A 24914-nucleotide genomic window follows, 5' to 3' on the forward strand; every position below is an offset into this window, starting at 1 on the left:
TTGGGGTCCACGAAGCCTCCCCAGGGGGTCCACGACTGCTTAAAAAATGTAATAATATTTGGTCCCAGCTATCAGTAATAACTCAGTGGGGGTCCCCGGGCTCCAGTATTGATAAAATGGAGGTCCACAGAAGTCAAAAGGTTGAGAACCACTGGTGTAGAGCAAGCAAGGAAATAGCCCCTTTGACTGCTGTTGTGGTAGTAAAATACAACAATTTTGTGGGGTCAGTGGGCCCCGGTGCCACTGCACCAATCGTACCTACCAACCTGTCGGCCTAGCAGCAGAAATAAACAAAAGGGCTTGAATTAAAGATTAAAGACACTGGGGTCTTCATCAAAAGCCATATTCTGCCTCTTTGGGAAGTGCAGATTAAATCTAGCATATTCAGGTTTCGGGTCTGGTTGCACCAGATTCCCTCGCTTTCCTCTTAGACTGCAAGCCCTCCCTCCAATCCTCCGATTTTAACTTCACTTTGTATTTTCATTCAGCCAGTTTTGGAATTGGCATACATAAGCTACGGAAACTAAATGTTCTAGTTACTTAAAATTAACAATATCCATCATAAGGGGGTCTTACCTTGAGAGCAAGAGAAGGAAGTCGCTGATAGATGAGGGATAAGGGGATGTAGGTCAGACCCATGACAAAGTTAGGTTTCAACAGAAACAAGCATTGGCAATTCCAATAGGTATCACTTATGCACGAGCTAGTAGCTTCGTGAATGTGTTTTAGGCCATGTTGTACACCAACGTGGCTGCTGTTCAGCATGGCTAAAACTTAGTGGCATAGAGGAAAGTTGTATGAAATGCCGGCCAGTCAAATAGCAAACAGTGGAGTGCAAGAGAGTGTCATATATTGGGGCGGCTTAGTCTGGAGTTGTGTAGAGTGGCATACACTGGAGTGGTATAGGGTAGAGCGGACAGGTGCAGAGTGCATTGGCGTAGAGTGTTGCAGAGTGTAGTGGCATGGAGTGAAGGGGCATAGAATTCAGCAGCTTACGTAGCAGCATCGTAGAATGCAGTGGCATAGATTAGAGTGCTGCATAGTAGAATGGAGTGGTGCAGAGTGGAGTGGCGCAGAGTGGAGTGGCATAGAGTAGCGTGGCACAGAGTAGAGTGGCACAGAGTGCAGTGGTGTAGAGTGGTGTAGAGTGGAGTGGTGCAGAGAGGAGTGGCACAGAGTGCAGTGGTGTACAGTGGTGTAGAGTGGAGTGGTGCAGAGTGGAGTGGCATAGAGTAGAGTGGCACAGAGTGCAGTGGTGTAGAGTGGTGTGGAGTGGCATAGAGTAGAGTGGCACAGAGCGCAGTGGTGTAGAGTGGTGCAGAGTGGAGTGGCACAGAGTGCCGTGGTGTAGAGTGATAAGTGGTGTAGAGTGGTGCAGAGTGGAGTGGCATAGAGTAGAGTGGCACAGAGTGCAGTGGTATAGAGTGGTGTAGAGTGGAGTGGTGCAGAGAGGAGTGGCATAGAGTAGAGTGGCACAGAGTGCAGTGGTGTGGAGTGGTGCAGAGTGGAGTGGCATAGAGTAGAGTGGTACAGAGTGCAGTGGTGTAAAGAGATAAGTGGTGTAGAGTGGCATAGAGTAGAGTGGCACAGAGTGCAGTGGTGTAGAGTGGTGTAGGGTGAAGTGGTGCAGAGAGGAGTGGCATAGAGTAGCGTGGTACAGAGTAGAGTGGCACAGAGTGCAGTGGTGTACAATGGCGTAGAGTGGAGTGGCATAGAGTAGAGGGGCACAGATTGCAGTGGTGTAGAGTGGTGTAGATTGGAGTGGTGCAGAGAGGAGTGGCATAGAGTAGCGTGGTACAGAGTAGAGTGGCACAGAGTGCAGTGGAGTACAGTGGTGTAGAGTGGAGTGGTGCAGAGTGGAGTGGCATAGAGTAGAGTGGCACAGAGTGCAGTGGTGCAGAGAACACTGGCATAGAGTAGAGTGGCACAGAGTGCTGTGGTGTAGAGAGATAAGTGGTGTAGAGTGGTGAAGAGTGGAGTGGCATTGAGTGCAGTGGCATTGAATTCAGCAGCTTACCTAGCAGCTTCGTATAATGCAGTGGCTTAGATTAGAGTGCTCCATAGTAGAATGGAGTGGCGCAGAGTGGAGTGGCGCAGAGTGGAGTGGCGCAGAGTGGAGTGGTGCAGAGTAGAGTGGCACAGAGTGCAGTGGTGTACAGTGGTGCAGAGTGGAGTGGGTAAGAGAAGAGTGGCATAGAGTAGAGTGGCATGGTGCAGAGAGATAAGTGGTGTAGAGTGGTGCAGAGTGGAGTGGCATACAGTTGAGTGATGCAGAGGGCAGTGGAGCAGAGTAGAGTTGAGTGGCATAGAGTGCAGTGATGTAGAGTGCTGAGCGGGATAGAGTGCAATGGTGCATAGTAGAGTGCAGTGGTGCAGAGGGCAGTGGCATAGAGTGCAGTGGTGTAGAGTGCAAAGTAGAGTAAAGTGGTGTAGGGTGCAGTGGCATAGAGTGGGGTGGCACAGAATGCAGAGTGGAGTGGTGCAGAGGGTAGTGGCAAAGAGAGCAGTGGTGTAGAGTGCAGAGTAAAGTGGTCTAGGGTGCAGTGGCATAGAGTGCAATGGTGCAGAGTAGAATAGACTGGCGTACAGTGAATTGACACGGAGTGCAGGGACATTGAGTTTAGTGTTACAGAGTAAAGTGCATTGGGGTAGAATGCATTGGCATAGAATAGAGTGGAACAAAGTGCAGTGTTGCAGAGTAGTTTAGAGTAGAGTGGCGTAGATTGGAGTTCTGCAGAGTTGATTAGTGTGGCCTAGACTAGAGTGGTGTAGAGTGCAATGGTGTAGAGTGGCAAAGAGTGCATTGGCATAGAGTAGCGAGGTACAGGGTGGAGTAGACAGCACTCTACTCTGCACCACTGCACGTACACCATTGCCCACCAGAACACACTACAGCATTCCATTCTAAGCCACTGCACTCTATGCAGCAAATGTGACAAGATAAGAAGAAGACTTAAAGGCCTGTTTACAGAAAGGGAGTCTGTGCAAGGGACCAGTGAACATGGTTTAGGCAATGGAAGGAACAAACTGTACCTGAAGAGCCTAAAATGAATTAAGTCAGCAAATAGAAAGCCAGAAGATGTGTGTTACAAACCACAAAACCAATGATAATCAACGGGTGCAATGCATTCCAAGGTCAACTTTCTGAGAGTCCCACCTAGGCTACGACCTAAAAAGTGATACGATTATATGTAAATATTTCTGTGTGTTTGCAAAGAAATGGTGGGTACTTGTGTGCGTCTGTGTGAAGCAGTGCGTATGCACATAAAGTGGTGCGTTGAGTATGTTTGTGTGGGTACAGCAGTGATGTTGAAATGGGTGTTTCTTAAGCAGCGTGTGACTGGTATGGGGGGATGCTTGTGTGTGTGTTGGGATGTAGTCCTTGTGCATGGTAAAATGAAGGTTATTACGTCTACAGTGTTATTTATTCCGTGTCTTAATTTGGGGGGCATTTCTTCTGCTTGGGAAGGAAGGATTGGGCAGGTAAAGCCTGAAATGGGAGAGGGCAGGAAGGAGACAAGAGGTTTTTAGGGAGAGGTACAGTGTATAGAGAGGGTGTAGTGTGCTGCGTCATCAGAGAGGCTTTTTCGTTGGATGTACTGGACAGCATACTAGCACAAAGAGCACAGGTGACCGCCATTGGACAGTACAGGTACACAAACATGACGCAGTACCCTGTCCTCCAAATACTCAGTACGCCCGCCTTCTTTAGAGCCGGGAGGACTGTCAGCTGTCCATCGCAGAGATCCCATTGGATCAGTCAACGGAATGGTTCCTCCAATGGCCTGACGGAGTAAAGAGGCGTCCAAGGAAGGGCATTACATGAAAACTGATGGTGGCTTTCCACCAACCGGCTCGGGGAGGTTCACAGACGCTGTTGTGGCCTGCATCCTTTGCTAATATTCTTTTTATTAGAGTGTAAAGGATAGTAGGTTTGGTGGGACATCTCAGCTGTCTGCAAGACCAGTTGCTAACATTTCTTTAAAATATAAACAAAGTGTGCTTTGACTCCTACCAGAGGAGTATTTTGCCCTCACCTCTTGGTATTGGCTGCAGGGTGCATCATTCCGCCTCCTAAGCAGTGCTTGCATCTCAAAGCATCTCGAAAGCACTCTGAAACATCACAAGGCAAATTCTGTATCCCATAGATGCATTGAAAACATTGAAAGCGGGCTGTTTTTAAAGTTTTGACCAGCATCAAATGCAAGCCAGAACACTTAGGTGTGCCAATGATTTTTTTATTTTTTTTTATTAGTTATTTATTTTTTTGCAGCTTTTAGAATTTTCGTATTATAGAAAGATTTTTCACTTCAGAACGTCAGTGCGCTGTAGTATATTTTTTTTTAAATGAAGGTAGCAAAGGCTTTTCTTAGGTCCCCACCGATTGCAGGATTCACGAACATCAGTACTGCCTAGTGTTGATCCAATCTCTTCCACCATCCCTACTTTCTATTTTTGTCCTTTCTTTCTTTCTCAAACTCCCCATTTACCATTGTCTCTTTTCTGGGTCAAAGTCTGGTGAAGAAAAGTAAGTCTTGCTCCCCAAAAACAAGTGCCCGCGCCCACCAACAGCACAAATTAAGCACCGTCAACATGAAAATCATGCCTTTTGTAAGGCAGCTTTGTGTGATGATTAAAAAAAATATATATATATGTCTACAGGAATATACTTCAGAGATAGTGTTTTCCATCTGAAAAATCACAGTGTAAGCTTGTACAGATAAAATCTTTTTCCGGAATGGAAACATGCTCCAAATATTCAGATAGCACGCCTGCACCCTCGCTTTGCTACGTGAGAAAAAAAAAGTTGCCTGGGAGAAGGTGGCGTGAACTAGGAATCCCTGGCAGTAGGGTGAAAATGAGAAACTTGGCAAAACTGAGGGTTAAAAAAAACCGTACCACAACCCTATGTTTTGGGGCAAAAACTTTGCAACCCATTCCGGCACAGGGAGGCTTCGAAAAAATGGCACAGTGAAATCGACAACATTTCACTGCAGCTTTTTTCTGCTATTTTTAAATGCTGCTCAGAGCAAGCCTTAAAATGATGCACCCATTATATTCAATGGGCCCCCCTGTGATTTGCTGCACTAACATCAACATTTTACGCTACTGGAGCAAAGCGCCACAATAGTATAAAAAATGTTGACGCTATTGTGCTAATGACCGCCATGGTGCGCCGTAATGTAAATACAACGCAGCCATGGTGGGCTCAAGAAAGTGGCCCATCATCCATGATGCGTGCCTTTCTTGTAAATATGCCCCTAGGTGTGGGTAATCTGTCGGTACCCGCCTGGGCCTTGAGCTTAGATGGCTGTTGCACTAAGACTCTGGCGGCCTCCGATACAGGCAGGTGCCTGACAATTCCGAAGGATTATGACAGACTCTATAGGAGGTAAGGTTAGCAGTGAAGGAAAGGATTCAGTCATGTGTCAGGTTGGCGGGGCTGGGGCAGGCAGTCTCGCCCAGGTTAGAAGCTCTAGAATGGAGTATTTTGAAAGAAGTGTTGCTGGTTTTGGGTTGAACCAGTTGCTCGCCAGGTTTGCAGGGGAGGGACTAAGGGCCAGATGTAGCAAGATACGATTTTGCGAATCGGAATTTGCGAGTCGGTGTGACTTGCAATTTCAGATTCGCAAAATCGTATGCAGAATGGTGTCTCAGACACCTTCTGCGAATCGCAAGGGGGTCGCAAAGACCCACCTCATTAATATCAATGAGGTGGGTCGCAATTTGCGACCCCCTTGCGATTCCCTGCACTCACAGGGATGGTGGCCTGCTGGAGACAGCAGACCACTGTGTCTGTGACTGCTTTTTCAATAAAGCAGTTTTTTTTTTTGGTATTGCAGCTCTTTTCCCTTAAAGGAAAATGAGTTGCAATACAAAATAAAAAATGAAACCATTTGGTTTCATTTTTTCAGAGTAGGCAGTGGTCCATTGGACCACTGCCTTCTCTGAAAAAACATTTTGTGTGACATTCACCAAGGGGAAGGGTTCCCATGGGGACCCCTTCCCTTTTGCGAATGAATTAGCACCCACTTCACGTGGGTGCTAACTGCAAATTGCTTTGCGACCGCTTTCGCGGTCACAAAGCAATTCTGCATCGCGGTGCGAGTCACAAATAGAAAGGGAACACCCCTTCCTTTTTGTGAGTCGCATTCCCATTTTGCGAGTCGGTACCGACTCACAAAATGGAAATGTGCATTGCGATGCCCGTTTTGCATGGCGCAAACTGCGAAAATCGCAGTTTGCGCCATGGAAAACGGTTTGTACATCTGGCCCTAAGTCACTTGCATGCTTGGTCAGCGGGACTGTGGTTGAGTCGACCACGTCAGGATAGCAGGGTTGGGGCAAAGTCAGTTGCACGAATTGCCAGGAAAGTAGGGCTGGCATAAAGTCGGGCACAGATCAGGAAAGCAGGGCTGGGGCAGAGCCTGCTGGTTGCATTGAAGCATGCGCATAAGAGGAACGCAGGGCTGGGGCAGAGTCAGGTGCTTGTCAGGGGTAGCCTGACATTCTGCGTCAAGGAGCTGTCAGTGCACCTGCGGAATTCTCGGCCAGTCCAGGCTTCAGTCCGCTTCTTCCGTCCTCTCATCAGCCTCCGGGCCCCGGGGAGCAGCGCTTCCCGAGCCTGCCGGAGAATGTTTAAAATTCATCACCAGCTGCGCCTCCGGGGCTGGCTCCTTCTTTTCTTGTTTTGTATCGAGCACTAAGTAGGTCAATTCGATTCTCCTGCAGCCGCCTTCCAAGGGAGGGGGAAGACTCCAAAACCTGGGGCAGACGGAGAATGCAGCAACAGTAAGCCTGCCCTCAAAGTGTGCACACGAGTGCTGCAGAGGCAATGCAGAGGGAGGACTGCTGCAGGGGCAATGGGCTCTCAAAGCCCTCTGAGGGCTACTGAAGGGGCAACGGGCTCTCATAGTCTGCTGCAGGGGCAATGGGCTCTCACAGCCCTCTGAGGGCTACAGAAGGGGCAATGGGCTCTCGGAGCCTGCAGAGGACTGCTGCAGGGGCAATGGGCTCTCACAGTCTGCTGCAGGGGCAATGGGCTCTCACAGTCTGCAGAGGACTGCTGCAGGGGCAGTGGGCTCTCACAGCCCTCTGAGGGCTACTGAAGGGGCAACGGGCTCTCACAGTCTGCTGCAGGGGCAATGGGCTCTCACAGCCCTCTGAGGGCTACTGAAGGGGAAATGGGCTCTCACAGTCTGCTGCAGGGGCAATGGGCTCTCACAGCCCTCTGAGGTCTACTGCAGGGGCAATGGGCTCTCACAGCCCTCTGAGGGCTACTGAAGGGGCAACGGGCTCTCACAGTCTGCTGCAGGGGCAATGGGCTTTCACAGTCTGCAGAGGACTGCTGCAGGGGCAATGGGCTCTCACAGTCTGCAGAGGACTGCTGCAGGAGCAATGGGCTCTCACAGTCTGCTGCAGGGGCAATGGGCTCTCACAGCCCTCTGAGGGCTACTGAAGGGGCAACGGGCTCTCACAGTCTGCTGCAGGGGCAATGGGCTCTCACGGCCCTCTGAGGGCTACTGAAGGGGAAATGGGCTCTCACAGTCTGCTGCAGGGGCAATGGGCTCTCACAGCCCTCTGAGGTCTACTGCAGGGGCAATGGGCTCTCACAGCCCTCTGAGGGCTACTGAAGGGGCAACAGGCTCTCACAGTCTGCTGCAGGGGCAATGGGCTCTCACAGTCTGCAGAGGACTGCTGCAGGGGCAATGGGCTCTCACAGTCTGCAGAGGACTGCTGCAGGAGCAATGGGCTCTCACAGTCTGCTGCAGGGGCAATGGGCTCTCACAGTCTGCAGAGGACTGCTGCAGGGGCAATGGGCTCTCACAGTCTGCAGAGGACTGCTGCAGGGGCAATGGGCTCTCACAGCCCTCTGAGGGCTACTGAAGGGGCAACAGGCTCTCACAGTCTGCTGCAGGGGCAATGGGCTGTCACAGTCTGCAGAGGACTGCTGCAGGGGCTGTGTGCTCTCACAGTCTGCTGCAGGGGCAACGGGCTCTCACAGTCTGCAGAGGACTGCTGCAGGGACAGTGGGCTCTCACAGTCTGCAGAGGACTGCTTCCGTTGCATTGAGCTCTTAGGGTCTGCAGGGGACAGCTGCAGTAGCAATGGGCTCTCACATCCTGCTGATGGCTACTGAAAGGGCAATGTGCTCTACCAGTCTGTGGAGGAATGTGCTACAGGGGCAATGGGCTCTTATAATGGCCTCTTACAGTCTGCAGAGGGCAATGGTCTCACACAGCCTGCTGAGGGCTCCTGAAGAGGCAATGGGCTTTCACAGTCTGCAGAGGACTGCTGCAGAGGGCAATGGCCTCTTACAGCCTGCTGAGAGCCACTGAAGGGGCAGTGGGCTTTCACAGTCTGCAGACGACAGCAGCAGAGGGCAATGTGCTCTCATAGTCTACAGAGGACTGTTGCAGAGGTAAAGTGCTCTCAGAGTCTGGAGGGCGCTGCTGCTGGGGACTATGCGCTTGCATAGCCTGCTGAGGACTGCTTCAGGGGGCATGGCAATGAGATCTCACAGCCTGCAGAGGGCTACTGCAAGAGCAATGGGCTCTCACAGTCTGCAGACGTCTGCTGCAGAGGGCAATGTGCTATCACAGTCTGCAGGGAGCTGCTACTGCGGACAATGGGCTCTCACCATCTGCTGAGTACTGCTGCAGAGGTAATGTGCCCTCCCAGCATGTTGAAGAATGCAGCAGGGACAATGGCCTTTCACACTCTGCAGAGGGCTGCTGAAGGGGGCAGTGTGCTCTCGCAGCATACTGAGGACTGTTGTATGGGCAGTGGGCTCTCACAGTCTGCAGTGGGCTCCTGATGGGGACTGTGTGCTCTCACATCCTGTTGAGGACTGCTGCAAAGGGCATGAGCTCTCAGTCTTCAGAGGACTGCTGTTGGGAACAATGTACTCCCACAATCTGCAGGGGGCTGCTGCTGGGGGCAATATGCTGTCACCATCTGCTGAAGACTGCTGCAGAGGCAATTTGCTCTTACAGCATGTTGAGGACTGCGGCAGGGGCATTGGGCTCCCAGTCTGCTAAGTGCTGCAGGGGCAATGGACTCTCGCAGTCTGCTGAGGACTGCTACTGGGAGCAAATTGCTGTCATAGCATGCTAAGGACTGCTTCAGAGGCAATGGGCTCTCACAGTCTACAGGACTGCTGCAGGGTGCAATGTGCTGTCACAGCACGCAGAGAACTGCTGTTGGAGCGATGGAATCTCACAGTCTGCAGAAAACAGCTGCTGGGGCAATGTGCTGTCACCATCTGCTGAAGACTGCTGCAGAGGCAATTTGCTCTTACAGCATGTTGGGAACTGCTGCAGGGGCAATGGGCTCTCAGTCTGCAGAGGACTGATATAGGGGCATTGGGCTCTCACAGCATGCTAAGTGCTGCAGGGGCAATGGACTCTCATAGTGTGCGGAGGACTGCTACAGGGAGCAATGTGCTGTCATAGCATGCTGAGGACTGCTTCAGAGGCAATGGGCTCTCAGTCTGCAGGACTGCTGCAGGGGGCAATATGCTCTCACAGCATGCAGAGAACTGCTGTTGGAGTGATGGAATCTCACAGTCTGCAGAGAACAGCTGCTGGGGCAATGTGCTGTCACCACCTGCAGAGGACTGCTGCACAGGCTATGAGGTTTCACAGCATGTTGAGGACTGCTGCAGGGGCAATGGGTTATCACAGTCTGCAGGGAACTGCTGCAGGGGCAATGTGCTTTCACATCTGGCCGAGGACTACTGCAGGGGCAATGTGCTCTCAGTGTTTTTGAAGGACTGCTGCAGAGGCAATGTGCTCTCACAGCATGTTGAGGACTGCTGCGAGGCAATGGGCTTTCACAGTCTGCAAGGGGCTGCTACTGGGGGCAATGTGCTCTCACCATCTGCAGAGGACTGCTGCAGAGACAATGTGCCCTCACAGGATGTTGAGGACTACTGCTGGGGCAATGGGCTTTCACAGTCTGCAAGAGGCTGCTACTTGGGGCAATGTGCTCTCACCATCTGCAGAGGACTGCTGCAGAGGCAATGTGCTCTCACAGCATGTTGAGGACTGCTGCGGGGGCATGGACTTTCACAGTCTGCAGGGGACTGCTACTGGGAGCCATTTGCTGTCATAGGATGCTGAGGACTGCTTCAGAGGCAATGGGCTCTCACAGTCGGCAGGACCGCTGCAGGGGGCAATATGCTCTCACAGCATGGAACTGCTTCTGGATCAATGGAATCTCACAGTCAACAGGTACTCGGACAATGTGCTCTCACCACCTGTGGAGGACTGCTGCAGAGGCAATGAGCTCTCACAGCATGTTGAGGACTGCTGCGGGGACTTGGATTCTCACAGTCTCAAGGGGCAATGTGCGTTCACATCCGGCAGAGGACTGCTGCAGAAGCAATGTGCTCTCACAGCATGTTAAGGACTGCTGCGGGGCAATGGGCTTTCAAAGTCTGCAAGGGGATGTTACTAGGGGTAATGTGCTCTCACCATCTGCGGAGGACTGCTGCAGAGGCAATGTGCTCTCACATCATGTTGAGGATTACCGCATGGGCAATGTGCTCTGTGTTTTCGGAGGACTGCTAGTATAACGTGCTCTGACAGTCAGCAGAGGGCTGTCATGGGGAGCACAAGTGCTCCCACAGTCTGTGAAGACCACTGCATGTACCACTATGCACTCACCGCTCGTAAAGACTGCAGAAGGTGGCAATGTGCTCTCACTGCATGTAATGTGCTTTTACGGACTGCAAAATTCTGGTATTGGGATAATGAAGTTTTGGACTTCCTCAGACAGTCCAAGGCAGAAAGACAAAATCGGTTCTGCCTCAAAATCCTCAACTTTAAATTCCGAGAAACAAATACCATTCCCTTATTTTCTTAAATTCTCTCACTTTCATTTTTTTATTTTATTCTTGTTTCCCATGTTACCTTCTCCTTGTTTTCTTTCTCTCGTCAGCCACTTTCTCTCGTCCTTTCTTTTCCTTCTACCATCATTCTTTTCCAGAACTTCTGTCCTCCATTACTTCTCTTTCCTTTACCGCCAATACATGTTTCCTTCTCTTCCCATTCATCAGTTAACTTCCCCCCAAAACATTTCCCCTTTATTCTTTACTTCCGTTCCCTATTTTCATTTTAAAAAAATTTCTTTAATTTCTCCTTTATTCACTGTTTTTCGCCTTTCCCTCACTTCTCTTTTTCTGCCCTCCACCAATTTCCTTCCTTTCATGATTTTCCCTCCTTCCCCTGGCCTCTTCCACTCGCTTGGCCCATCCGCCCTACATTTCACCTTCTCTTCCTCCCCTTTTCTTTCAGTCTCTCCTTCCTTACCACCTTCTCTCAATTCCTTTTTTCCACCCACCCTTCTTTCTTCTTTTCATCTCTTGCTATCACCTTCCCTTCTAACGCCCTCCTTTCTTTTTTTCCTTCCTTCCATCACTTCCTCCCACCATTCCTTCCTCTTTCACTCTGTTCCTTCCACCTTTTTATGGGTGAGCGCAAAGCGCTCCGTCCATTCTGTAATATCCCTTTGGGCTTCAAACCACGCCCAGGTCACGTAAGTCACTTTCATTGGTTTGTGGGCTTGCCTTTTAAAATCCGCTGCTTTCATTTGTGAAAGGCATGCATACGTCATGCCTTTTCCGGTGTTTAGTCCTCCTACACAGCACCGGTAAACTACTGAAAACATACGAGGCTCGATGTTTTCAGCATGGTGTCCAGACTACTTCATCTGTTTATTTTCCACGCAGCGCGATCGTGCTGCATTTTACATAGTGCGATCAAGCTGCATTTTTTTTTATTTACAACGCTAATAGCTCTAACTCGAGCAAATGCGAGACCCGTTACATTGAAAATGCTTCTTTATACTTTGCCCCCTCCTCCAAGTTATTTTGTTTTTCACAATTTCTGATACATTTGACCATAGGCGCCTGTTCTGAATTTTAACTCTATAATTTATTCTTTTTTTATTGATTCACCAAATACAGTGAAAATGGTGGGTCAAATGTACAATGGCTCATTCTTAGAATGTCATGGTAAATTTTTTGCTTCGTTATATTCATAAAATGACACCATATTATTGAAAATATTCAGGTTTTCCATGCACATCAGACCATAATAAGCGTTTTAAAAATAAATAAAATAAAATAAAAATACAAAATTAAAAACACAGCTATTAACAACCCAAGAAAGAGGACTCCAATAACCAACACGTTATTTGGCGACATTCGTAAATCAGTGCAATAGTACTCTCGGACGTCGTCGGGTGACAGTCTCAAATTCCATCAACAAAGCGGAAATCAGAGTTTTTGATTTCAGAAATACCACCAGGGCATGCGGAATCTTCTGCCAAATATACTGTCCATGAAAAAAAAAATGCTTCTTTATGTTTTTTTCCTTCGCATGCCCAATCGGTAATTGCATCGACATTGTTGTGCGCCAAAAAAATAAATAAAGCCCGAAGAGTGTCCAAAAAGTCCTTCCCACGCCTTCCCACCCCAAAAATACTGATATATATACATTTATATCTATATAACATGTAGAACAGAGAACAGCCACATGTTTCAACAGCCTTGTGTTCCGAAAATCTCGCTCCATTGACTGTCATGAAAAATAAATCTAGGGTCAACCCCCTTCAGATGCAAATATGAGACATCAGACGAGCATATATCATTTATAACAAAGATTTGGGTATAAAAATACAAATATGAGGAGTTCTGTTAAAAAGGAGCGTGCCATGGTGCGGATGACCATTGGGCACCATTCTTGGCACCAAGACCGGAAGCTCATGCAAAAAAGATGGAGCAAATAATGTCATTTATTATCATTTTTCTTTTTTTTGCGTTTTTTGTAGGTTTTTTTGGGTGACAGCAAAAGGAACCACTGTCTTGAAAGTCCTCCTTCCCATCGTCGCTGCTGGCTTTCTGTCTTTAAATGTTACCCCCCCCCTTTTTTTTTTTTTTTTTTTGCTTCCGATCTGCTGGTATGTTGCTAAGTGAGGGCAGTGGGAGATTTGAAAATGGCGGCGTGGTTTCGGGTTGGTAGGTCTTGTCCAATGACACATGGATGGAGCGTAGATAAACCTTCGATCACGGACAATGGTGTATCTATATACATACATATATAGATAGAGCTATAGGTACATTCCACGACTATATACTAGTACATGACTAGATTCATATAGATGAGATGATAAAGTGCAATGCTAAACAAAACCGCCCCCTAGTGGGGACGCTAATGGTTCTATCAATGTGGAGTGAAAAATCTTCAGCTCACAGATAAACAGCACCTTAACTTGGGTTTCAACCACCTGTCGTGGGGGCTGTGGGGCTTCTGAAGCCCCCCGACGAGGTGCAAGGCTTGGGGAAGGCTAAATTCCCCCACCAAAAAAAACCTACATATTGAGTTCAGCGTGGTGCGAAAAATACAGGCCCTTTTTGCAGAAAGAAGAAGCCTCAGAAATGGGGGGTGGGAGGGCACAGCAGGGGGTGGCAGTCTCTGGGTGGCCCGAGGGTGGAGCAATGGCAGTGGTGGGTGTGGTTCTGAAATGGACAGCCCCTATAGAGATGGATGTGTTCTAAAATGGACCGTTCGCAAACAGTTGGCTATGTTCTGAAATGGACAGACCGTAAAGGGCTGGCCATGTTCTGAAATGTAGTATTCGCAAACAGCTGAGTTTGTGCAGAAATTGAAAGACTGTAAAGCACTGGGTATGTTCTGAAAAGGACAGTTTGCGAAACAGCTAGGTATGTGATGAAATGGGCAGTTTGTAAAGGGCTGGGTATATTCTGAAATAGACAGTTCCTATAGACCTGGTTAAGTTCTGAAATGGGCAGTTTGTAAAGTGCTGGGTATGCTCTGAAATGGACAGTTTGTAAAGTGCTGGGTGTGCTCTGAAATGGACAGTTCCTACACAGCTGGATATGTTCTACAATTGACAGTTCTTAAAGTGCTGGCTACATTCTGAAATGGACAGTTCCTATAGAGCTGGGAATGTACTGAAATGAGTGGTTTAAAAAGAGCTAAGTAGGGGTGTAAATGGCCAGCTCCTGCAGAGCTGTGCATGTTCTACACTGGACAGCTTCTATAGAGCTGTGTGTGTTCTCCAATGGAAAGTTCCTGCAGAGCGCTGGGTGTTCTCCAATGGACAGCTCCTGCAGAGCTCACCATGGTGCTGAACTTGACGTGCCCATTGAGAAAGACATGGTGCGGAGTTAGGCGGCTCCTAAAGAGCGAGGTGTGGTTTTGAAAATATCAGCTCTTGTACAACTAATTATGTGCTGAAATGGAAGGCCCTTCAATGAAAAACATTGGTTGATATGCGGAGGCCTTATAGATAAAGGTGTATACTGAATGCCGGCTCCTATGGAACTGGATGACGTTCTGGGATGGGCAGCTGACAAGATGATAAAATGTACTATTCACATAGGTGGTTATTGTGTTAAAATGGCCATGAGTTTGAGAAGTCCTCCTCCTAAAGCTTCTACGACATTAAAATGGTCCTCCCTAGAAAGACCATGCTCAAACAGCTAAACCCTAGAGAACTCAGTATGATGTGATTGACAGGTCCTATTGGCTGAGGGGAGCCCTAATATCTGTTTTCACCTACAGAGTTTCCCCAAAATAGACATCCTAGGTAGAGCGGCTCTGAAGAGTATAGTGGCCCGTAATGGGGCGGTTGGCCGATATGTCCATCTTTTATGGACACGGGTGATGCAGCAGTAAGCACTTCACCCAGAGGTAAGGATAAGCAGAAATGGCTGCCTCTAGGGAATGGGTGGAAAAACCATCAACAACACTTGTATAATCAATACATCTATGCTACCCCCTGAGGTAGAGACAATGTGACCCATGGAACAGCTCTTTTTTCAAGCAGAGAAAAGATCCAGTGGGTTTAGTGCTGAAATAGACAGATACCTTGCTGACTGTCCTGCATCTATAAAGCCCCTCTGGGTCTAGAGCTGAAGATGGCAATTGCTATGCGCTGTTATTGCAGTGGAAGGCTCCCCTATGGCTCTCCTAAGAAGCAGGTGCTAAAATGAACCACCTTCAAGCAGCTGGTCCTGCAGAGGATAGCCCCATGTGTGCTTGTACTGAAGTACATAGCTGCCATGCGCCTGGGTGTTGACAAGGACCTCTACCAGAGCCTTGTGCTGAAATAAACAGTCCCACATGGCTGTTTCTGCACAGAATTTCTGCAATGGGTCTCATAGTTAAGCGCATGGCTACTCTATGGCCAGAAAGCTCGTGCAGGGATCGTGCTCAGAAAGATCGCTAATAAGGAGCACGTACTAAATGGATAGTTCCCCAGGAGGCTTGTGCAGCGGCAAAAGGACAGTGCCCACTTTGCTGGTGCTGAAGTGGACAGCTCACATGTGGTTGGTTCTAAACCAGATACTTCGAGTGAACAAGGAAGTGGTGTGAGCAGCTCGGTGTTGATGCTAAAATTGACAGCACCCCACAAGAAGGTGCTAAAGTTAATTGGTTCCATGCTATGGTCCTGCACAGGATATCACCAATTGTTATAGGGCTGAAGGGGCTGGTTGCTATGCAGCTCGTGTTGACATGCTGAAGTGGCAGCTGCTAAGGATCATGCACTAAAGAGGACAGCTCCCATTTGGCTGGCCTGGAAGATGGCAGCTCCCCAGAGCCTGGTACTAAAGGTGACAGTTCCCCTGGGCCTGGTACTAAAGATGACAGCTCACCTGAGTATGGCACTCGAGGTATTAGCTCCCCCCCACACCTGGTGCTAAAGGTTACAGCTCTTCTGTGCCTGGTACTAAAGGCGACCGCTAACCTGAGCCTCGTACTCAAAGTGACATCTCCCCTTGGGTCTGGTACTCAAGGTGACAGCTCCCCTTGGGTCTGGTACTCAAGGTGACAGCTCCCCTTGGGTCTGGTACTCAAGGTGACAGCTCCCCTTGGGTCTGGTACTCAAGGTAGGTGATAGCTCCCCTGGGCCTGGTAGTAAAGGTGACACCTCCCCTGGGCCTAGTACTCAAGGCGACGCTCCCCTTGGGCTGGAACTAAAGGTAGGTGATAGCTTCCCCGGGGCCTGGTACTAAAGGGGACACCTCCCCCGGGCCTGGTACTAAAGGTGACACCTCCCTTTCATTCCGTACAAAAGGTAGGTGTTAGCTGTGCTGGGCCTGGTACGTAACGTGACAGCTTCCATTGGGCTGGTACTAAAGATAGGTGATTGCTCCCCTGGGTCTGCAACTAAAGGTGACAGCTCTCCTAGGATTGGTACTAAAGGTAGGTGACAGCTCCCCAGGGCCTGGTGCTAAAGGGAACAGCTCCCATTGTGCTGGAACTCAAGGCGAGAGCTCCCCTAGGCTTGTACTCAAGGTGACAGCTCCCCTGGGCCTGGTACTAAAAGTGAAAGCTCCCCTGGGTCTTGTACTAAAGGTAGGTGACATCTCCTCTTGGGCTGGTACTAAAGGTGAGAACTCCCCTTGGGCTGGTACTAAAGATAGGTGACAGCTCCACAGGGCCTGGTACTAAAGGGAAGAGACAGCTCCACCGTGGCCTGGTACTACAGGTGGCAGCTCCCCTGGGCTCGGTAACAAAGGTGGCAGCTCCCCTGGGCCTGGTAACAAAGGTAAGAAAGGTGACGGCTCCCCTGGGCCTGGTACTAAAGGTGGCAGCTCCCCTGGGCCTGGTAACAAAGGTAAGCAAGGTGACGGCTCCCCTGGGCATGGTAACAAAGGTGGCAGCTCCCCTGGGCCTGGGTTGGGTACTAAAGTGGATGCTTCCTGGTGAAGGTGGGGGATGGTGGACAGTGCCAGCAGCTGGTGCTGAAATGGACAGCTCAAATGAAGCAGGTGCTGACGTAGGCCGCGCCCCTGGGGCTGGTGCTAAAGTGAACCGCTCCCATGGGCTGCTGCTGAAATGAACGCGTACCCGCGCGGAGGGTGGCGCGCACCGCCCCCGCGGTACCGGAGGATGGGGCTGAAATGGACAGCTCGGCAAGGACGTGCCCTGGCCGCGCCTCTGCTGGACGGGACGCCGGACAGGTGGCGGGCGGCGCCATCAATGGAGACCGTCCATCGGCTTGGGTCCTGGTGTTTGAGATTCGCCAGCAGCCTCAATGCCTTCCCCTTCTCTCATCGCTGTGTCCACAATCCACAAACATGCACAGCCAAAAGTGCTTTAAAAATCAGAGGAAACTGTCTGCAGATCTCGTGTGCAGCCTCCGGCTCTGCGCCTTACACCCCGGAAGACGACTTGTCCGCCATCCCTTTCAGCACCTCGTCTATTCGGTCGTCCTCGATGACCACTGCGGAGGGAAGAGGAGAGACGGAGCTAGGGTCAGAATGTGCAAAGATGCAGGCGGTGGGAAATATACTACACAGGCAGAGCTCCCTCCTCCCCTCCCCGTAATTCAATCCATCAATGCATCCATTTGTATGTCTGCCCGTCTATCCATTTAAGTCTGTCCATCCATGCATCTGTCGATTCTTTCAACCATCTGTTGCTCCATCTGTCTGCCTTCTTGTCCATCTATCCAACCATCCATCCGGCTGCTTGTCCGTGCATCCATCCATCCCCCCCAAGTCAATCCATCAATGCATCCATTTGTATGTCTGCCCGTCTAGCCATTTAAGTCTGTCCATCCATGCATCTGTCGATTCTTTCAACCATCTGTTGGTCCATCTATCTGCCTTCTTGTCCATCTATCCATCCATCCATCCATCCATCCAGCTGCTCGTCCGTGCATCCATCCATCAGTTCATCCATCCATCCCTCCAGCCATCCGTCTGATTACTTCTCTATCCAGCCCGCCATCCATCCATCCATTCACCTGTGCATTCATTCATCTATCTAACCCTCCATCCACCCGTCTGCTCGTCCATCTGTCCATCTATACTTCTGACTGCTTGGCCGTCCCTCCAGCCATACGACTGCCCGAAGCCCATCTTTCCATCAATCAATCAATCAATCTGGCTGCTTGGCTTCTGTCCCCCACCAATTATTGTCTGTCTGTCCATCCACCTGTCAATCAGTCTATTTAGCCATCAGTCCATTCAACCTTCTTTCAGTCCATGCATCTGTCCATCCCTCCAATCATCAATCTTCCCATCCCACTAGCCATCTGTTTAAACCTTCATCTCTTCATCCATCTAACCCTTTCGTTTATTGATTCATCCACCCGTTCATTCATTCGTCCTCCTGTTTATCCATCCATATAATCATTCCTTCCATTCATCTCTCCATCCATACATCCATCCATCATCCGTTTGACCACACATCTATCCATCAGTCTGTCTGTCATCCATCGATCCCGAGAAGCACCCCCACGCCTACATATACAAAACAAAGATGTGCGTGTACATATACAACAGGTATACTAGCTGTGTTGTGTATCGAATGAGAGAATATTGATACGCAGTATCATTTATTTAAAGAATTTAAGAACTCCCTCATGTGTCAAACATTGTTTAAGGGAAAATGCAGAAGCCATTAATCGTGACAGGCAATGGGCACACGGATCACACTGCCCCCTGCGCACGCATTCTGCTCGCTTCGGACCCTGTTGTGATCTGTTTTACTAAATATTCCTCATATCTCCTTCAAGCACGTCTCACTGGAGCTGGGACTGTGTAGTCTGTGTGATATATTGTGGTCTACGTCAACAGGATGCTACCACGATAGGCATATATCACGATAGATTAATCTGGTAGGATATTGTGCAAAACTTGGATAGCTCAAGAGGTTGCGCTCACGATAGGTTTATATTGCAAAATATAGTAGGTTGATATCGCAAAAGATAGCACAATAATATTGCAATAAACAAATATCACAATATGTTCTATCTTAATAATGTGATATCACAGCAGGGGGCGTTGCTACAGCAACAGACTGACATCACAATAGACACAGATCTCAGTAAGGATGTATCACACCTGACTGTTTTCCTATTAAGTGGATATCGTGTCTCATGAGTGCTTCCTATCACAACAGTTCCAAACACAATCGGTTAGTTACGTGAAAGGTCGATTTTACTGCAGTTTGATATACCGGGCTCATATCGCAACAAGTTCATATCACAATGGATTCGACTATCATTATAGGATGATATAACAATATGTCACATCAGAATTTCAATGGTAAACACATGGCTGTGATAATTTGTTTACCATCGGTGGCTTTAAACCAACCCCCTGCCCCCACCCCACTTTGTCTATTGGTGGGAGTTGGGGGTCAGGTCGTCTTCCACAGCTCCCAGCAGCAATGAGGTACTCCCAGTACACCCCCTCCCCCCACCCAAACACACACACAGAACAAAAACGCATGACATAAGATGCGACTGAGCGCCTTCCCCTCCCCCACCCCACACACAGCCGGATCCCTGACAGGTCTCGGCTGTTGTGCGACTGGGGCAGGTGAGAGGGCTCTTCGGGGTGCGCGAGACGTGATTGTGTGCTCTGTCGTTCCCGGTGTAAAGCGCACCACTAATCCTCTGCGGGGCTCCTAAGCGCCTTATGCGGTATTATTCTACGATACCGTTTTTTTTTCACCAGGCACCCCCGATTTATCGACTCTGATTTTATCACCAGCCTTCATCCGTAGAAAAGTGTCTGACACCCCAACCGCACCCTCCCGTCTCAGGTTCTGTGCAAGGCTGGCAATTGTGATCACGAATGGTGCAAGCAATTTCTTTCAACTTCCCTCTGTGTATATTAACCTCATCTTTAGGCCTGCGTGTTTATGTGAAGGTGTGTGTGTTCGTGTGCATTTCTTAATGAGGAGTGTGTGTATTTAAGACAGTGTAGCTACCCTTGTGTGGCAGCGTGGCCGTGCTCGTATATTTGTGTATAAGAATGTCTGGGTATGTGTGTGTCTGCGTATATACGTGTTTTGCATGGTTGTGTAACTGCAGTGGACCCGCTGTCTATGTATATGTGTATATATATAAATATATATGTATATATATATATATACACACACACATTTATTTTTGTCTGTGTGTATATATGTTTACGTGTGTGTCTCTGTATTCACGTGTAGGCTCTGCAGTGAGTTTATCACAGCATTGCCGTGTGGATGTGTACTTAGTCACGGATGCGAGTCTGTGCAAGCATGTGTGTGCGCCGTGGTGAGGCCGTGTCCCTGCGAGCATGTGTGGGTGTGTCAGCGCAAGTATGTGTGCGTAAGTGCCTTTGTGAGGGTGGCTGCTAAGTGTATGTGCCTTTGTGAGGGCGTGTCTGTACAAATATGTGTGTGTGTAAGTGCCTTTGTGAGGGTGTGTCTGTGCAAGTGTGTGTGTATCTGCCTCTGTGAGGGTGAGCCTGTGCAAGTGTGTGTGTGGGTATCTGCCTCTGTGAGGAGGTGCCTGTGTAAATGCGTGTGTGTATCTGCTTTTGTGAGGGTGTGTCTATGTGAGTATGTGTGTGTGCGCGCGCCTTTGTGAGGGTGTGTCCGAGTATACGCACATTCATGTATACATTTGTGCATGCGTTTTTTGGTGTGTGCGTGAGTTGCCAATTAAAACAAATTGTCAACAAAGAGACAGTCCAGTGCCTAGATGCCAGAGAGCGCTATAACGGCTTACAGTGGGGCAGCTGTAAGAGGCTTATTTTACAAATAAACCACTCCGAATACGCACCTGAGAATAATTAACTGTACGAGTTTCTATGTGTGTATCTACTGAGCTATAAATGCACCTGAATGTGTCAATAAATACACGTTATCACCCGTTAGATGTCGTTTATCTATTCTCCCACACCCTTCATTGTGATACTGTTGTCTATTTATCAATCTTCCTTGGCCACTAGGTGCCTCTGTCCAGTGGCTCGTCCACCCATCTCTCGTTCCCCCAACCCATCAAGCCTCTTCACTTAGCCAATCCCCCGTGCATTCACCCATCTATCCAGGAGTCCACCGACCTCTCTGTTCATATATCGATCTCTCCAGCCATCCAGAACTCTCTATTCCCCATTGTTTTAGCGCCTCTCTTCCGTGTTATTATACCCGGTGCGCTACACCGCTCGCACCTACTGGCCACACTCATAAACTAGATAATGTGTGCCTTACGTGAACTCGCACATATGAGACGGTTCTAGAAGACATGCGGGCTCGAGACCCCTGCCACTGCACGAGACATCTAGAGCCCAGGAGTGGGGAACCCCCGAATTCCTTTGGGGGGACAGCTCTGTGATCTCTTCTCCCCCCGTAAGCAGGCGCTGCTGCATTGCACACACCCTGCAGAGGACCAGAAGTCCAGATGCCCTACGGGAGATTCCAGCATCTTCCAGCCCAGGACAGCTGCTAGGAGGGAGGGACGCTAGCACCTTCAAGCCCAGGACAGCTGCTAGGATGCAGGTACATCAGCATCTCCCACCCCAGGACGGCTGCTAGGGTGCCGGGACATCGGCATCTTCCAACCCAGGACGGCTGCTAGGGATCCGGGACATCGGCACCTTCCAACCCAGGACGGCTGCTATGGTGCCGGGACATCGGCATCTTCCAACCCAGGACGGCTGCTAGGGATCCGGGACATCGGCACCTTCCAACCCAGGACGGCTGCTAGGGTGCCGCGACACCAGCCACTTTCAGCCCGGAGCGGATGCTGGGATGCAGGGACACTAGCATCTTCTAGCCCAGGATGGCTGCTAGGACGCACGGACACCAGAATCTTTCAACCAGGACAGCTGCTAGAATGCCGGGATACCAGTATTCTCCTGCCCAGGACGACTGCTAGGATGCTGAAACTCCGGCATCTTCCAGCCCAGGACGGCTGCTGGGATGCAGGGACATCAGTATCTTCTAGCCTAGAACGGCTGCTAGGATGCAGGAACACTCAAATATTCTAGCCCAGGATGGCTGCTATGGCGCAGGGACACCAGAATCTTCCAACCCAGGACAGCTGCTAGAATGCCGGGCCATCAGTATCCTCTAGCCCAGGGCGGCTGCTAGGATGCAGAGACACCGGCATCTTCCAGCCCTGGACGGCTGCTAGGATGCGGGACATTATCATCTTCTAGCCCAGGACGGCAGCTAGGATGCAAGGACACCGGCATCTTCTAGCCCAGGACGGCTGCTAGGATGCAGGAACACCGGTATATTCTAGGCGAGGACGGCTGCTAGGGTGCAGGAACACCAGCATCTTCTATCCTAGGACGGCTGCTAGGATGCAGGGACTTCACATCTTCTAGCACAGGACGGCTGCTAGGAAGCAGGGATACCAGCATCGGATAGCTTAGGACGGCTGCTAGGATGCAGAAACACCAGCATCTTCTAGCCCAGGATGGCTGCTAGGAAGCAGGGTTATCAGCATCTTCCAGCCCCGGATGGCTGCAAGGATGCAGGGACACCAGCATCTTCTAACCCAAGACGGCTGCTAGGATGCATGGACCAGTATCTTCTAACCCAGGACGGCTGCTAGGATGCAGGGACAGCAGCATATTCTAACCCAGGACGGCTACTGGTTGCTGCTTGTGGACGCGTAAAGCCAGCTGGACAGAATGCTGCATGGACAGCTCGTATCCATCTCGTCTGAGACGCTGCCCTTCACGGATCTGTCACAGACCCAATGCCTTTGGGGTGGTTCTTACACATATATTAATTCATCCACTTTTTCCCTAAAGGTAAACACCAAACATCCCGGGTCTGGGGTATTTTAGTTGGACTAAAAATAAAGTCCCAAGATGGCACACCGCATAAGCTTCAGGAGCCCCGGAGAGTTCCCCGGCTGCTGCAAGGCGCGCACCTGCTCTGCGAACCCCTTTCACACGCACAGCAACTAAACCTAGCGCCTTACGCCCAGCTCCGAGGCGTCCTTACCTCTCTTGGCCCTCCCGATCTGACCCAGCTTGGGAGGCCGCTTTTGCTGGTTGCCCCCGAAGAAGGAGCTGGTGTCCTGCAGGCGGCAGCTGAAGGAGAGCTGCCCGTCACTGTCGGAGCCATAGCGCGCCATCTTCTCCTCGGAGTAGGGCAGGATCTCAGACATGGTGCCGGGGAGACGGGACAAGCCTGGGGTGGGAAAGCGTCCGATGCTCCGGCGGAGATGGGCAAGTGCGCGCAAGGTGGCCTCTTGCGCTCCGGGCTGGTGCCGTGCGTCCTCCTCCGAGGCTCCGCGCTGAGGATGGAGCGAGATGGAGCTGCGAGCCCTCTGCTGTCCCTGGCAGCCTTTGGAGCAGTCTGGGAGAGTCCTACATCATAAAAGAAACCCCAGGCGGAAGGATGAAGTCATCCATCCGGGGGCCGGCCGAGGAGGGTCCTCCTCCTCCTCCCAGCCTGGCACCAGGAGGCAGGTGTGGAATAGCAATGAGGTGCTGCTGCAGAGCTCGCAGCCGGGGAGGGGGGAGGCCCCGAGCACCAAAACACTCGTTATCTCCCTTTCTCCCCCCTTGCATCAGCCGCCCAGAGTTCAGCCTTTCTTGCTGAATGTGGTTTCCAAGCCCGTAGAATGCGCCCCTTTATTAAGCTTCGTTTCCCGGGCTCATTTGTGTTAAAGGTAATTGATTCTGTTCTCCCGGCGCGTGCTCTCCCTCCCCCTCCGCAGAGCGGAGCGCCATTCACAAATCCACCCCCCCTCCTCCTTCTCACCTTCCAGTCTCATTCACCTGTCACTGTTGTATTATGGATCACCCCGGCCTGGCCTGCGCTCCTTCAGTCTCTGCTTTCCCGCACTGCTGCAGGTTGCCCCCTCCCTTTGGTAGTGTGGGCGAGACTCCTGATCTACAGCCCCTCCGTGCCCCTGATGTATTACATCCGTGACGTCATCAGGCCTCTCACCCATGCGCCCAGGTCATCACTGCCTCAGTGTGTAATACACCATAAACAACAGAGTGACGTGGGGACATGGCATGTCTGTCTCAAAGCACCTACCCGTGCTGTGTCTTTAAAGATGGCGCACCTATTGGCATCTAGATGTTTATTTTGTGTACCTGTGTGTCTGTGGTGCCTGTATGTACTTTTGCAATTGTGTATATGTCCATATATGTTTATTCATGGGTCATGGTGTTTGTATGTACTGGCTGAATGTATGGTGTTTGTATGGTCTTCATGTAAGTGTGGTAACTGGTTTGTGGGCCACTGGGCAATCAGGGGGTCCTGGTCCCCAGTTTTGACAACTCAAGGCTTTCATCGCTGCCATCTTGGATTCCTCCACTGGTGGAGCTAAAGGTGAACGCCAAGTTCATCCCTTCAGCACTTGACCCTGAGGGTACTGAAGCAGGGAGGTCTACGAGTTACTCAGATAGGTTGGGTGGCCTCTGAGTGATGTGAATATTATTAAAAAGCATAGTCCAATCAGTACATGGTTTTATAAAGAAAAGTACTTAATTCTACACCCAGCTAATTCACTATATGTGAAAGGTGGCAGTATTTCTGAAAACTGGTAAAACAGGAGGTGCGGGCAGGAGGCTGCTGATTGCAAGTGGGGGAGAGCCAACCCTTTGCCTTCTCCCACCGCACAGACCTGTATAAGCCACTCTTCCCTGTGAAGATCTACCTCGTAATTCTTTAGTCTTTGGAAAGCAATGATTGCAGGTCACTGGTACCCAACCTTGCCCGATTCTCACTTTGAGCTACACACTTGGTCCCCCGTAGTCTGTGTGTGTGCATGCGTACTTCATCAACAGCACGTAGCGGATAGTGTGGTCACCCTTAGGGGCAGAAAGGTTGCGCTATCACTGGCACATGGAGGTGTGATCACCACAACCCTCTCCTCTCAAAGGGTCCAGGATGCCCTTCTTCTTCCCCTGGATCCCTGGATCCCTTACCCCCAGAATGAATAGAGACTCCATCTTGGTACAGGTCCCACTGGCTCAGGGTTTGTGTGGGTAAGCGGGTGTCCTCAGATGCATTCTGGTTTCTATGCACCAGGATACCTGGGCCCAGCTGTGAGGGCCCAGAGGGCACACAAGTTCATAGGGGCAAGATGAATGGTGTAAACCAAATGGGCCTGATCGGTGCTTTGGGTTT

General features: G+C 50.2%; 1 protein-coding gene across 1 annotated transcript; it reads right to left on the reverse strand.

The window, feature by feature from the left end:
- Nucleotides 1–12904: 12904 nt before the first annotated feature.
- On the reverse strand, nt 12905–23638 carry CAMK2N2 (calcium/calmodulin dependent protein kinase II inhibitor 2). The gene is made up of 2 exons (XM_069212962.1): nt 22770–23638; nt 12905–17262 (listed from the first exon to the last, which is right to left on the reverse strand). The coding sequence occupies exons 1-2, from the start codon at nt 22933–22935 to the stop codon at nt 17192–17194; spliced, it is 237 nt and encodes a 78-aa protein (XP_069069063.1). The 5' UTR covers nt 22936–23638; the 3' UTR covers nt 12905–17191.
- Nucleotides 23639–24914: the final 1276 nt, after the last annotated feature.

Source organism: Pleurodeles waltl, chromosome 11 (genome assembly GCF_031143425.1).
Source record: "Pleurodeles waltl isolate 20211129_DDA chromosome 11, aPleWal1.hap1.20221129, whole genome shotgun sequence".
NCBI lineage: Eukaryota > Metazoa > Chordata > Amphibia > Caudata > Salamandridae > Pleurodeles > Pleurodeles waltl.

Bases quoted from the DNA above. Each gene is read 5' to 3' on its own strand.
- CAMK2N2 (XM_069212962.1), bottom strand. From the start codon at position 22,935: ATGTCTGAGATCCTGCCCTACTCCGAGGAGAAGATGGCGCGCTATGGC. The intron at 17,263-22,769 runs GTAAGGACGCCT...TTCCCTCCGCAG, and splicing joins GATCGGGAGGGCCAAGAGAG to TGGTCATCGAGGACGACCGA.